Source organism: Heterocephalus glaber, unplaced genomic scaffold (genome assembly GCF_053883595.1).
Source record: "Heterocephalus glaber isolate CG9 unplaced genomic scaffold, H.glaber_assembly_v1.0 deba00000546, whole genome shotgun sequence".
Taxonomy (NCBI): domain Eukaryota; kingdom Metazoa; phylum Chordata; class Mammalia; order Rodentia; family Bathyergidae; genus Heterocephalus; species Heterocephalus glaber.
The window spans coordinates 3,933,696-3,947,610 of NW_028258147.1; the positions used below are offsets into that span (position 1 = coordinate 3,933,696).

The 13,915-nt window shown below is 42.3% G+C and overlaps 1 protein-coding gene across 4 annotated transcripts in view; it reads left to right on the forward strand.

Annotated features, from left to right (window-relative positions):
* Positions 1-13,915, forward strand: part of Plxna4 (plexin A4) — a 460,590-nt gene that overhangs the window by 69,432 nt on the left and 377,243 nt on the right. For all 4 annotated transcript variants that reach the window (XR_002386688.2, XM_004856316.4, XM_013076511.3 and 1 more), the window contains one exon: positions 10,908-12,175. Coding sequence is in view for 3 of the 4 variants with exons in the window: in XM_087204527.1 (XP_087060653.1) it covers positions 10,908-12,175 (1,268 nt within the window). In the remaining variant the exon portion in view is untranslated. The remainder of the gene's footprint in view (positions 1-10,907; positions 12,176-13,915) is intronic.

Genomic DNA, 13,915 nt, shown 5'->3' on the forward strand with positions numbered 1-13,915 from the left:
AAAATTTATGGAAGGTTAGGGGAAAAATAGAGAAATAGAAGAAGAGAAAGAGATTAGAAGCAAGACTTGAGGACAAAGGAAGATTATACAAGCTTTGAGGACTTACGAAGAAGACAGGAGGGAAAGAAAGAAGGCAGAAATAGAAACAAGAACAGAAAAAAACCAATAAAAAAACTGGAAGCAATGTTCACACTCATATAAAAATAAGAACAAATAATCAAGAAAAAGAGAAAAAATAAATTAAAAAGCAAAGAAAGGATGAAAAACAATGTCCACTTCAGGGTATGTCACTGGTAGACAGAGGGGTCAGAAAGAGTCCAGATCTATGTTGATTGACCCTAGCAAGCCAATAGTAGAATTACTGCAGTGGTGGATAATCCCAGCAAACCTGGACTTCCATTGAAGTTCAGGCTGCTTCTGGTTTCTGGCTACGAGGCTGGGACCCAAGTTTTTCAGCCTGTGACACTTGAGGTGCCTCCTGCCTGCTTGAACTCAGCTCCCTGACCTCCTTCTGGCTTGACTTTGGCTGTACCTCACCCTGACATTGGGAGCTGATAGATGAAGCCAACCTGCAACTGCTCAGAGTTCTAAGTTCAGCTGATCCTTTCCAAAATGGCAACTGGCTAGTAGTCATCCTCTCCTGGGGGACATCTGAACCCACATAACTCACTAACCACTGCAGTCTGCAGCAGCCACTGCTGCTTTCCACTGGTGCATTTCTCCACGGAGGCTTCTGGGGTTACCAATAGTCAGTGTGCATCTGCAGGTTCAAGCCACCCCTCCCACACCTTAAACCAGGGCTCAGTGAGGAAGAGCTGCTTGCTACCTCCCTCTTCTGCATTGTAGTCCCTCTCTTTTCTCTCCCTGTGGACTCCAATTCTTGCTTCAGATCTTTGCTGGGTCCCAAGGACCACTTCCCTCTTCTTTCTCTTTCTCACATTGCTATATTCCAGTGTCTGGATTCCAAGTATTGGAGAGACTGTTTTTCTGCCACTCACCATTCTGCCATCTTCCCGGAAGTCCAGTAATTTCTATTTTAAACTGCTCTATAATAACTTTCTTTCCACCACTCAGGAATCTAATAGGATGGTAATACTTCGTGAAAATTAGTTTGAGCTCTTCAAAACTTGCCATATAAAACAAAGATAGTCCCAATTGCTTAATCAGAATGATGATCAGCTTCTAAAAATGAGCCCCATCTCTCCCGAGACCACTCAGAATTAAAATATGATCTCAAAGAGGGGAAAAGTGTTATGTATTTGGGCTTGATGGAGTCTTTTGGTTCTCCTGTCCCCTGGCCACTTTTCCACCCTACCTGGTTCAGAGTGTCCTGTAGGCAATCTTGGGATGACTCTGTCCTACCACTTGCCTTTAAGAATGAAAGTTGGGCTGAATGTTATCTCTAAAGCTTTACTTTGAAATCAGTTAAATGAAAATTTAGGGGAGAAATGATTGGGTTGGAGGCTTCCTAAGTTAAGGTAGCTGTTTACAAGGGTTGATGTTCTAGAGAGGACATCCCTTTGGGGCAGCTCTAGTTTTACCAGATGAAAGCAGACTTAGGTGGGCCTAAGTATCAGGGGACTAGTGGTTCTGCCTGCCTGTAAGTCCTGAGCTGGAGTAAGAGGCCACCACTAGACCGCCTTCATGGTGATAATCAGTGGGTCTTCTGTGAGACCAGCAGAAGCCCATGTGGTTTTTCCCCTTTCTTTTCTTCTCCATTGTTTGTTTCCTAATCTGTCCTTTTTGTGGTGTGGAAAATGCAAGGCTGACTATCCCATCAAATGGCATTGTTTCTGCTGGTCCCCCTTACCTCCAGGCAGAATAATTGCACCATCCCCAGATGAGGGTGATGAGGATTTGAGATGCATGACTGTGTTTCATTTCAGTGCCTAATAGAAAATGGAGAATGAGCATGGCACCTTTATGTTCATAATTCATAATTACAAGCTTTGTTGTCTCGCCTCATGTAGACTAGAGAACTGTTGATTGGGTATGGTCTGTAAGTGTGTAGAGTAAGGTGGCGGGCACACTTTCCCCAATGCATGGCACATTCCCACATAGGGACTGCTGAGAATGGTTGGTGGTTGAGCTCTGCCAATAACTGAATTCCAGCAGGGCTGTTTTGAGGGCTGTGTTAGCCATCAGAGCATATGGTGGCCAAAGAGCAGTTGCTTTCGGACAAAGGCCAGGGAGCAGATGCTGGAGTGGATTTAGATAAAGTTAGAGCAGAGGCCATGTGTAGTGGAAAGAACACTAGTCTGGGAGTTAGAGACCTGAACTTTCCCTCTTCTCCATCTTTAATGCATTTTGTGACATGCTGTGAGTTCATTTGATCTCTCTGGATATCCCCTTCCTTGTCTCTAAAATCAAGGATTGGGAACCATTAAACTAGATTATCTCTTTCAGATCAAAAACATTGTAGAATCCCTTCTGATATTTGGATTTTTCACAGGCAATTTAAGAGGAACTGTTTTGACTCCTTATCACTTGTACTGAGAAGTACCCAGCAGGTGCCATCCCATTATCATAATCCTCATCCCTCTAATACTATTTCAATCTTGTTAACAATAACAACACCACCTACTATCACTTATTAAGGGCCTGCTTTGTACCAGCAGAATCTCTGTGTCAAGTGCTTAGAGAGGTACATGGTAGTACCCATTGACAGGTGTCACCTGCCAGGCAGGGCTCTGTGGATCAGAGGGACTCCCATTTTCTCCAGGTGTTGGTAAGTGTTGTCCTGGGATACCTGTATTTGAGACTCACATAAATTAAAAAGATCTTCTAAGTGCTCTATATTTTGGACTCTGAAATTGTATATTGCTAGGATGCACATGAATTTTGAAGTGGTAAAAACCTGGGTTCCATCCCTAACTCTGCCACTTATTCCCATATATCTTTGCAGAATTAAAGAATTTCCTCACCTGAAAAACAGGGAAAGCCATCCTGCCTGTAGAAAACACTTGTGATGATTATGTGAGTTAATCTATGTGAGAGCATTTGGCTAGGCCCTGGGGTACAATAAATCCTGCACACATATTGTTATTTATCCCAGCCTCTGGACCTTCTTTTTGCCAGTCAAGAAGTGATTGTTGAGCTTCTACAAGATCCTGGGCAAACCTTTGGTGCTGTGGACAGTCTAGTGAGCAAGACAGAACCTGTGTGTTCACAGAGCTCACAGATCCTGGGGTCCAAAATCCTTTGGCCAACATACAAGCTGCATAGACAGAAGCATGGTGGTTCCTCTCTGGAAATCTTTGCTCTTCCCTTTACATTAACATTCTTTCCTAAACTCTATGAATTTTTTTCCTATTAAGTTTATTGGTACATTTTAGGTATACAACACAGTTACATTCATCATTGGGTTCTTGTACCTTTACATGATGTGTCTTGGTTTTTATTTTCTCCCCATTCCCCTGCCCTCCCTTCACCCCCTCCACCCATCCCTATTTACAAAGGCTTTGTTAACAATGTTTCTCCTTTTTTCATATTTTTTCTTTTCCATTCTTTACTTTCCCCTACCCCTCCCACTTCCCCTACCCCTTTAGACCTTTTCTTCCTATTTCACATTATCAATTACACATTTTGAACCTTATTTACATTTTTAGTTTTTCACACCAGAGAAACTATTTGGTATTTACACATGTGTGTCTTTAACTATTTCACTTGGGAGTATGGCCTCAATGTGCATCCATTTAGCTATAAATGCCTCTAGTTTCTCATTTTTTATAGCTGAGTAGTACTCCATTTTATTAAAAAAATCACATCTTTATCCAGTCTCCAGTTGATGGGCAATTGGGCTGTTTCCAAGTTTTAGCTATTACAAACTGTGGCACTATAAACATGGGTAAACATATATCGCTGTGGTATGATTCATTTAATTCTTTTGGGAAGATACCCAGCAGGGTAATAGCTGGGTTAAATGGGACCTCTAATCCTAGTTTGTTGAGGTATCTCCATTGATTTCCACAGTGGTTGTACCGGTCTGCACTCCCATCAACAATGGAGAAGGGTTCCTTTCTCCCCACAACCCTGCCAGCATTTGTTATTGGTTGATTTCATGATAGCAGCCATTCTTTGGATTGGGTCTTTAAATTGGGAGGTCTGATTTTTTTTTTTAAGTTCTTTTTAAATTCTAGATAGTAGACCTTTGTCTGAGGAACAGCAGGTGAAAATTTTTTCCCACATTCTGGGTTGTCTCTTCACACTGTTGGTGGTTTTTCTTGAAGTGCAGAAGCTTTTTAATAAGAAGAGATCCCACTTGTTAATTGTTTGTGCTACTTCACGGGCAATTGAAGTTTTGTTCATAAAATCTTTTCCTACACCAATGTCTTCAAGAGTTCTACCTAACCTCTGTTCCATCTGGTTCAGCATTTGTTTTAATATTTAGATCTTTAATCCATTTCGATTTTAGTTTAGTGCATGGTGAGAGGTATAGGTCTAGTTTTAATTTTTGGCAAGTTGAAACCCAATTTTTCCAGCACCATTTATTAAAGAGGCTATCTTTCCTCCAGTGAGGGTGTTTGGATCCGTTGTTGAAGATGAGGTGCTGAGTGTTTCTGGCGTTGTTTCTGCATCTTCTAATCTGTTCCACTGGTCCTCAGGTCTGTTTCTTTGCCAGTACCATGCTGGTTTTTTTATCACAGTGGCTTTGTAGTATAGTTTTAAGTTGGGGGTTGTGATACCCCCTGCCATGTCTCTGTTGCCTAGAATTGCTTTTGCTATTCTGGGTCTCTTCTTGTTCCAAATGAATTTTTGGATTGTTTTCTCAAGGTCTGTGAAGTATGCTGCTGGGATCTCAATTGGAATGGCATTAAATCTATATAGCAGTTTTGGAAGTATGGCCATTTTCACTATAGTAATCCTTCCTACCCAGGAGCAGGGGATGTCTTTCCTTTTTCTGATATCATCTCAATCTCCCTTTTCAGGGTGCTATAGTTTTCAGAAAAGAGGTCTTTGATTTCTTTCATTAGGTTAATTCCTAGGTATTTCAGTTTCTTCGATGCAATTGTGAAAGGAATTGCCCTATTTCTCTCTCAGTGAGTCTGTCATTCATGTAGAGGAAAGCTATTGATTTTTGTGTGTTGACCTTGTATCCAGCTACTTTATTGCATTTGGTTATTAAGTCTAGAAGACTTTTGGTGGAGTTCTTGGGGTCTTCTATACAGAGTATCATGTCATCTGCAAATAATGACAGTTTGACTTCTTCATTTCCTATCTTTATTCCTTTTTCTTGTCTAATTTCTGTAGCTAATGTTTCCAAAAGTATATTGAACAGGAGTGGTGATAGTGGCCATCCTTGTCTTCTTCCTGATTTTAGTGTGAAGCATTTCAGTTTTTGAAACTGAATATCATACATTTAGTATGATATTGGCTGTTGGATTTTCATAGATGGCTTTTATCAGATTGAGGTAGAGACCATCTATTCCAGGTTTTTAGTGTTTTAATTATAAATGCATGTTGGATTTTATCAAATGCTTTTTCTGCATCTATTGAGATGATCACATGGTTTTTGTCCTTGGCTCTATTAATATAGTGTATTGCATTTATTGATTTGTGTATGATGAACCATCCCTGCATCTCTGGGATGAATCCTACTTGGTCAGGGTGTATGATCTTCTTCTTCTTTTTTTTTTTTTTTGTATGATCTTCTTGATGATCTTCTGCATTCTATTTGCGAGTATCTTATTAAGGATTTTTGCATCCATGTTGATTAGTGAGATTGACCTATAGTTCTCTTTTTCAGTTGGGTCTTTCTCTGCTTTGGGGATCAAGGTGATGCTTGCTTCCAAGAATGAATTCAGAAGTATTGCTTCCCTTTCAATTTTATTGAAGAGTTTAAACAGTAGTGACAGAAGTTCCTCTCTAAATGTCTTATAGAATTCAGCAGTGAAGCCATCAGGACCCAGGCTTTTCTTAGTTGGTAAGTTTTTAATTACATTTTGAAATTCATTGGTTGATATTGGGTTGTTTGGAATTTTTAGATCTTCTTCGTTCAACTTTGGTAATTCATAGTTATCTAGGAATCTGTCCATTTCTTCTGTGTTTTCCATCTTATTGGTGTATAGGTTCTCGAAATAGGTATTGAAGATCCTCTGGATTTCTGCTGGATCCATTGTAATTTCATCCTTTTCATTCCTAATTGCATGGGTTTGGGACTTTTCTTTCCTTTTTCTGATAAGGTTTGCTAAGGGTTCATCAATTTTGTTTTTTCTTTCAAAGAACCAACTCTTGGCTTCATTGATTTTTAATTTTGGATACATTGATTATTGTATCATTCTCTTAGTCTCCATTGCATTGATTCCTGCTCTGTTATTTATACTTTCCTCCGTTGTATGAGCTTTGGCTTTGTCCTGCTCTTCTTTTTCTAGAAGCTTGAGGCTCAGCATCAAGTTGTTTAATTGGGCTCGCTCTGTTTTCCTAATATGAGTATTCACTGCTATAAATTTCTCTCGTAAGACTGCTTTCATTGTGTCCCATAGATTCTGATATGTTGCATTGTCTTTGTCATTTAATTGTGGGAACTGTTTATTTCTTCTTTAATTTCCTCTGTGACCCATTGGTTATTCAGAAGTGTGTTGTTTCATTTCCATGTGTTTATGAAATTCTTGTGGTTTCTTTAGCTATTGATCTCCAATTTCATCGCACTATAGTCTGATAATATACAGGGGATAACTTTAATCCTTTTGCACTTACCTAAATATGTTCTATGTGCTAGTATGTGGTCTACTTTGGAGAATGATGCATGTGCAGCTGAAAAGAATGTGTATTCTGATTTTGTGGGGTGGAATACTCTGTAAACATCAATTAAGTTCATTTGTTCAAGAGTTTGATTGAGTTCTCATATTGTGTTGCTTATTTTTTGTCTAGTTGATCTATCTGTTTTTGACAGTGGGGTTTTGAGGTCCCCCACTACTATTGTATTAGTACTTATTTGGTTTTTCATGTCTGTTAATATTTAATTAATTAATTAATTATTTATTTTTTTGGTACCAGGGATCGAACTTGGGTCCTTGCGCTTGCGCAGCCAGCGGCAAAACCACTGAGCTAAATCCCCGGCCCTGTTAATATTTATTTTATATAGTTGTGTGCACTAATGTTCAGTGCAGGTATGTTTATGATTGTCATCTCTTCCTCTTGTATTGTTCTCTTTACAAGGATGTAGTGTACTTCTTTGTCTCTCTAAATCAGAGTTGGTTTGAAATCCACTTGATCTGCAAAGAGGATAGCTACTCCTGCTTTTTTTCGGGTTCCTGTCACATGGAGTATTGTTTTCCACCCTTTAACTTTCAGTCCAAATTTCTTTTTGAATTAAGTGTGTTTCTCGTATGCAGCATATTGTTTGGATTTTGCTTCTAGATCCCTTGTGCTAGTCTATTTCTTTTGGCTGGTGAATTGAGACCATTAACATTGATGGTTTTAACTGATACTTATTGACTTATCATTGTCATGACTTTTTTTCTGTTAGATTTTCCCACTTTGCATTTAATTTCTTGTTGTGCCTGATGGATTCATTCTGCTGTGCATCCTGGGGTTGTGATCCTCATTGTTTTTTCCTAGGATACTGTCTAAAATTTTTTGGATGCTGGTTTGGTATTCATGTAGTTCCTAAGGCGCTCTTGTCATGAGAGTATCTTATTTCTCCATCAATTTTGAAAGAGAGTTTTGCAGGGTACATCAATCTGGGATGGAGGCTGTTTTCTTTCTTGGCTTGAAACAACTCACTCTAAGCACTTCTTGCTTTGAAGGTTTGCATTGAGAAGTCTGCTGTAGTTATGATGAGCTTTGATTTGTATGTGATTTGTTCTTTTTCTCTAACTGCTTGCAGAATTTTGTTTTTCTGTTGGGTTTCTGGATCTTAATTATTATATCTCTGTGTGTAGATATTTTTTGATCAAAGTTAGTTGGAGTCCTATATGCCTCACTTATCTGAATGTCAAATTCTTTTCCCCTGCTTGGGAAGTTTTCTGCCATCACTTCTGTGAAAAGTTTTTTTATGTCATCTGAACTCTCTCCTGTTTCTTCATTGACTCTGATCAGTCTGATGTTATTCTTTTTTGCATCATCTAGCAGCTGCTGGATTGAGTTCTTGTGGTCCCTTACTATTTCAAATTAATTTTTCTTTTCTTGGTCTCTAATTGCAATCTTATCTTCTATATCTGAAATTCTGTGCTCACATTGGCTCATTCTGCTGTGTAAACTTTCGGGGGAGTTTTTAATCTCCTGGAAATCTGTTTGTATCTGTTTTATGGATTCTATTTGTTTCCTATGTTGGGATTCCATCATGTCCCTCAGCTTTTCTATTTTTTTTTCTATATCCTCTCTAGATTTATTAATCATATCTTGCACTATGGGCACAATCTCTGCTGTTATCTGAGAAATTGTTTCTGATTTCATTTTTTCCAGATCCTCTTTTGTTGCCAGTTCAGGGAGTCCAGGTGGTTGAGTATCAGATTTTTCCTTCTTCTTTCCCTTTGGGGTTACCTTAGGTGATCTTGAAGTCTGGTTTTGAGACTTGTTTATGTTTCTTTTCATTTCAGTGAGGGGTGGGGAGCGGGAGTGATATATGCTGCTGGGGCCTGTGCAGCTCACCTTCTTGGCCCTTGGGGCAGTGGTATGGGGGGCCTGGAAGGTTCACCTCCACTGTGCTGGGGACAGCTCTGGTCCTCGGCACTGGGGGCCTAACCTATGAATTTTAGCCTCGACTTCCCAGTGACATTGTGACAAGCTTTATGGCTAGCTCTTTTCAGCTGTATCATCCACCTGATTGTTTTGTGAACTGTGTTCTCTAGGTATAACTCTTCCTTGTCTACACCCTGCTTTGATATGCTCCCTTCGCTGTATGGAACCCAACACAAGAAGGCCCTTCCCTTGCAGCTCTGCATGTCCTCTCTGAGGTTATGGCTCAGCTCAAATTCTAGCCTCAAGGCCCCCCACAGCCTGCTCCTTGCTCCCTCACCCCAAGTTAGAAGGCTTCTTTTCCCCCCACATGAATGCACCAAACACTCTGTCATGTGTCACATAACATCTCACCATAAGCATTAATTAAGGTTGTGGTGCTTTCTTCCTGACTTGACCACAGGTTCTTTGAGGGCCTCATCTTTGGTCCTGCAAAGTCTTGCATGTGTTGTGTATGCCTAAGTTTGCCTGATTGCTGTTGGTTGTGGGAGTCTTAACCTAAAGATGTTTTCCTCCTTCCTCTTTATGTCTGTTTGAGGAGACATATTTGTCATTAGGATTTTGGCTGACAATGCAAAGTGTTTATTTTGTTTTCTTTCTTCTTCTCTGGGTGTCCAGCTAACCTTGTGCTTTCTCCTGGCTGGGGAGATTTTTTGTTACTTGTGATCTACTTAGTCCTGTCACTTTGTTTTGAGGAGTTTGGGAGAAGAGAAATTTCACAGAGCTGAGAAGCCCCCAAATAAGTCATCAGCAATTTCTGCCCCAATATCTTGCAACTGGAAGAAATATGAAGCTGTCCACTAGAAACACATGCAGAAACCATCCCGAATAGAAATGAAGGAGACCATTAGGATGGACAGTGATTTTGTTCTGCAGGGAGTTATTTATTTGACCACTGGCATCATAAAGCATTTTTTCTCTCCCTTTAACGAAACCCTATCAGAGGAGTCCCCACTGGAGGAAGCAGCTAGGATCTGCCTGGTTAAAATGACATGAGGGCTTGGAGCTGGGCAGTGTACCCAAAGGGCCTGGTGCCTGCCACAATGGGAAAGGATGGAGGATGTGAGTTTTTAATTTGGGTTCACTACACCATGCGGCAGAGGAGGTACAAAGGAAAAGACCCCCTGCTGTAGGTCCAGACACAGGCCAGAGGTAGCAGCTGTAATGGATAGCCCTGAGAAAAAGGCTCAGCTTTAGCTCTTCTATGGGTGACAGGAAGCACTATGCAGTCTCATTATTGCAAGGTCAGGGTTAACTGAGACAGTTTAGAGTTAAGAATGAGGACCCAGTATGGATGTATACTACTCGGGTTTGAGTGCATCTTTGACACTTTCAGCTGGGCAAGTTGCATAACTTCCTCAAGCTGCATTCCTTAGTTATAAAAGGGATAAAACAATAGGCACATCCAAGGTCACTACTGAGGGTTCTAGCAGGAAGTAAATAACTTGTTCAAGATTGAGCAAAGGTTAATAAAAGTACTCTTCATAAAAATGTGGTTCCTTCAGGGGCAGTACTGTATTTGGATTCAGTTTCAATGAAGCTCTTGCTACCACCCCTAGGGCTAGATAGGGCCTGGCAGGAGATCATCTACAGAACCTGGGGACAGAGAAGCAGTGCAGAGAGGCCTGCCCTGGCCAGCTTTGGGGGAGACTTCCAGCCAGTGGAGTCTCCTTACTCTTTGGCTTTTGCTGATGCTGTCTCTGGTGGCCTCTACTGAAGCTCAAGAGCAGGGACCCCAATGGGGTAGAGTCCATGGGGAACAGCATTTCTGGCCCAGAGAAGGTGGGCTATGGATCAGGGCAAATGGAAGATATCTAGCACTAAAGGGCTTGCTAGGGTGAAAAGACATTTTTCAGAAGGTGCCAGACAGTGACCTATACAGTGTCACACTCGGTAGGCACACATTTTTTTCTTATCGTCATCATTGTCATCACAATCATCATCACTATTATCATGATGATGGTCATTATCATGATGATCATCATAACTACCATTATTATTATCACAGTACTATTATCATTGCCTAAGTGTCCTCCTGGGCCTGCTGCCAGTCAGCTGTAACTATCTTCCACACCCACGGTGGGGGCCTGGTCATTGGCCCTTAGCTTTCTCTGAGGCATTTCTGTACCTTGCATGCAGAATGTGTGGAGTCCAACTAGATAAACTGTGGTGGTCCATAGAGCCCTGCCCTGGTTCTCCCACATCTCAGTCTTTTCTTTCTCTACTAGGCGAGACTGCCCTGCTGCATCCTGGCCTTCCGAGGGGACAGCTGTGTCCGAGTGCTTCTGTGCTGCGAGGACCCACTTCTGAAATGAAAGCCATGCCTTGGAACTGGACTTGTCTGCTCTCCCACCTGCTCATGGTGGGGATGGGCTCCTCCACTCTGCTCCCCCGGCAGACTCCCTCACTGTCCCAGAAGCGGTCTTTTGTCACATTTCGAGGGGAGCCTGCTGAGGGCTTTAATCACTTGGTGGTGGATGAGAGGACAGGGCACATTTACTTGGGGGCTGTCAACCGGATCTACAAGCTCTCCAGTGACCTGAAGGTCTTGGTGACTCACCAGACAGGGCCAGATGACGACAACCCCAAGTGCTACCCACCCCGCATTGTCCAGACCTGCAATGAGCCCCTGACCAGCACCAACAATGTCAACAAGATGCTCCTCATAGACTACAAGGAGAACAGGCTGATTGCATGTGGGAGCCTGTACCAGGGCATCTGTAAGCTCCTGAGGCTGGAGGACCTTTTCAAGCTGGGGGAGCCCTTTCACAAGAAGGAGCACTACCTGTCAGGGGTTAATGAGAGTGGCTCAGTTTTTGGGGTGATCGTCTCCTACAGTAACCTGGATGACAAACTCTTCATTGCCACAGCAGTGGATGGAAAGCCTGAGTATTTTCCTACCATCTCTAGCCGGAAGTTGACTAAAAACTCTGAGGCAGATGGTATGTTCGCTTATGTCTTCCATGATGAGTTTGTGGCCTCAATGATTAAGATCCCTTCGGACACCTTCACAGTCATCCCTGATTTCGATATCTATTATGTCTATGGTTTCAGCAGTGGCAACTTTGTATACTTTTTGACGCTGCAGCCTGAGATGGTGTCTCCCCCAGGCTCCACAACAAAGGAACAGGTGTACACATCCAAGCTTGTGAGACTTTGCAAAGAGGACACGGCCTTCAACTCTTATGTAGAGGTACCCATTGGCTGTGAGCGCAGTGGGGTTGAGTACCGCTTGCTTCAGGCTGCCTTCCTGTCCAAAGCTGGCGCTGTGCTTGGCAGGACCCTGGGAGTTCATCCAGAGGATGACCTCCTCTACACTGTCTTCTCAAAGGGCCAGAAGCGGAAAATGAAGTCTCTGGATGAGTCAGCCCTATGTATCTTCATCTTAAAGCAGATCAATGACCGCATTAAGGAGCGGTTACAATCTTGCTACCGGGGTGAGGGCACACTGGACCTAGCCTGGCTTAAGGTGAAGGACATCCCCTGCAGCAGTGCGGTGAGTTGGGGAGGCCATATGGGTGGGATGCTGGGTTGTGGACCATCGGTACCCTGGCCTTATAGCCTCTGTGAGGTGTGTATCAGCCTTCCCTTTTTGTGGATGGGCTGAGTACATCCCATCTTAGGTCTCACTGGACTCACACTATCACTGCCAAACCATCCTGAGTGTGTAAGAGTCAGAGCCAGAGCTGAAATGTCCATTTCCCATTGATGTACTGTTTTCTGTTTCATATTGGCTCACTGTCAACAAGAGGGAGTGCTGGGAATGGTGGGAATGTGTGTAGAGATGTCCGAGGAACAAGACAGTAAAGCCTGGACGACCTTGTGCCATAGCACAAAACATGTGCTTACCTTTCTAATGGACCAAGCCTGTAAGTCACTTTCCTGAGAGGTTAGAATAAAGCCATGGAGGAGTGGGGAGGGGAGAAGTCATTCCACATTTGGGGTGGATGTGGGATTTCAGGAGAGTTACAATTTCAGCTCCTTTTTTAATCTGTACGAAATGGAATATTGACAGCAGAAAATAGGAAGAGGTGAACTATGTTTATTAAGCATCTTTTGTGTGGATGGTGCTATGGAAAAGAAGTATCACAAGGTCAGGAAGCAGCCAGAGAGCAGCCCTAGGTGACAAAAGTGCTGTTGAAACACAGAAAGGGGAATGGAGGGTTGGTTCCGGGGCTTTCCCTTGGCTTAAGGGCCTGAGGGACAGACAGACCTCAAGGGCCTGAGGGACAGAGTGACCTCAAGTAGAATGTACAACACAGCTTCCTGCCTCTCCAGCCCTGCTCACTTGTGACCCAGTGTGAAGAGCATATGCTTTTCTGGGCTTAACTTCTACTCATCTTCCAAAGTGTACCATTCTATTGGCCACAATCATTCTTCAAGTGACTTGGAAGGTCCAGCTATTGGCATCGTCTATGCCATCAGTACTTGACTTTCCATTTTTTAAAAAAATTATGAACCTAGTTTGCAGTTTATCTTGTGACTGCTTAATTTGAGGAGAAGAAAGGAAAAATTTACCCATCAGATAGAAATATTAATTTGTCCTGATGTGATCTTGACTCATATGCAGACTTCAGTGGACTTCCATGAGGGAAATGCATTTTGGTTAATTTAAAAAGTGAAAGTTTCCCTTCATAAATTATCAAGCATACCTCAGAGGACACAGGTACCCTCTTTACTCATGACATGGTGAATGAGAGCATTCCTCTGGCATTTGAGATTTAGGGTGTGGTAATGAAGAGGGAAGAGAAAACACCAAAGCTTGTCACTGTGCCTTGACATGTAGGCTCAGGCTGTTTCTGGGGGCAAGATTCCTAGGTATCTGGGCTGAAATGAAAAGATCCCATTCCTCCTTGGAGGTCTTAAAAGTCAGGAGACACCTAATGGAAGAGGTAACATGGACCGGATAGGGAAGTAACAAATGGACAAATAAGAGCCAGGCAAGAAAATTTAGGGAACTCTGCCATTTGCTGAGCCAATTTAACCTTTGGGAATGTCTCCTGGAGTCCTTTGTTTGGGATAGTGGCTGATCTACTCAAGGGGGTCTACGACACAGGGTTATGAACTTGGGGAGGCATGAACTGCTCTCAGATAAAGACAGTCAATGACAGGCCATTGTCTGTATGTTACACACTCAAACACAGGTCCATGGGAAGGTACATCAGAATGTTGGTATGGAGAAGATCCAGGTAGAGCAGTGACAGTGGGCAATTTATAATGAACAGAAATTTATTTC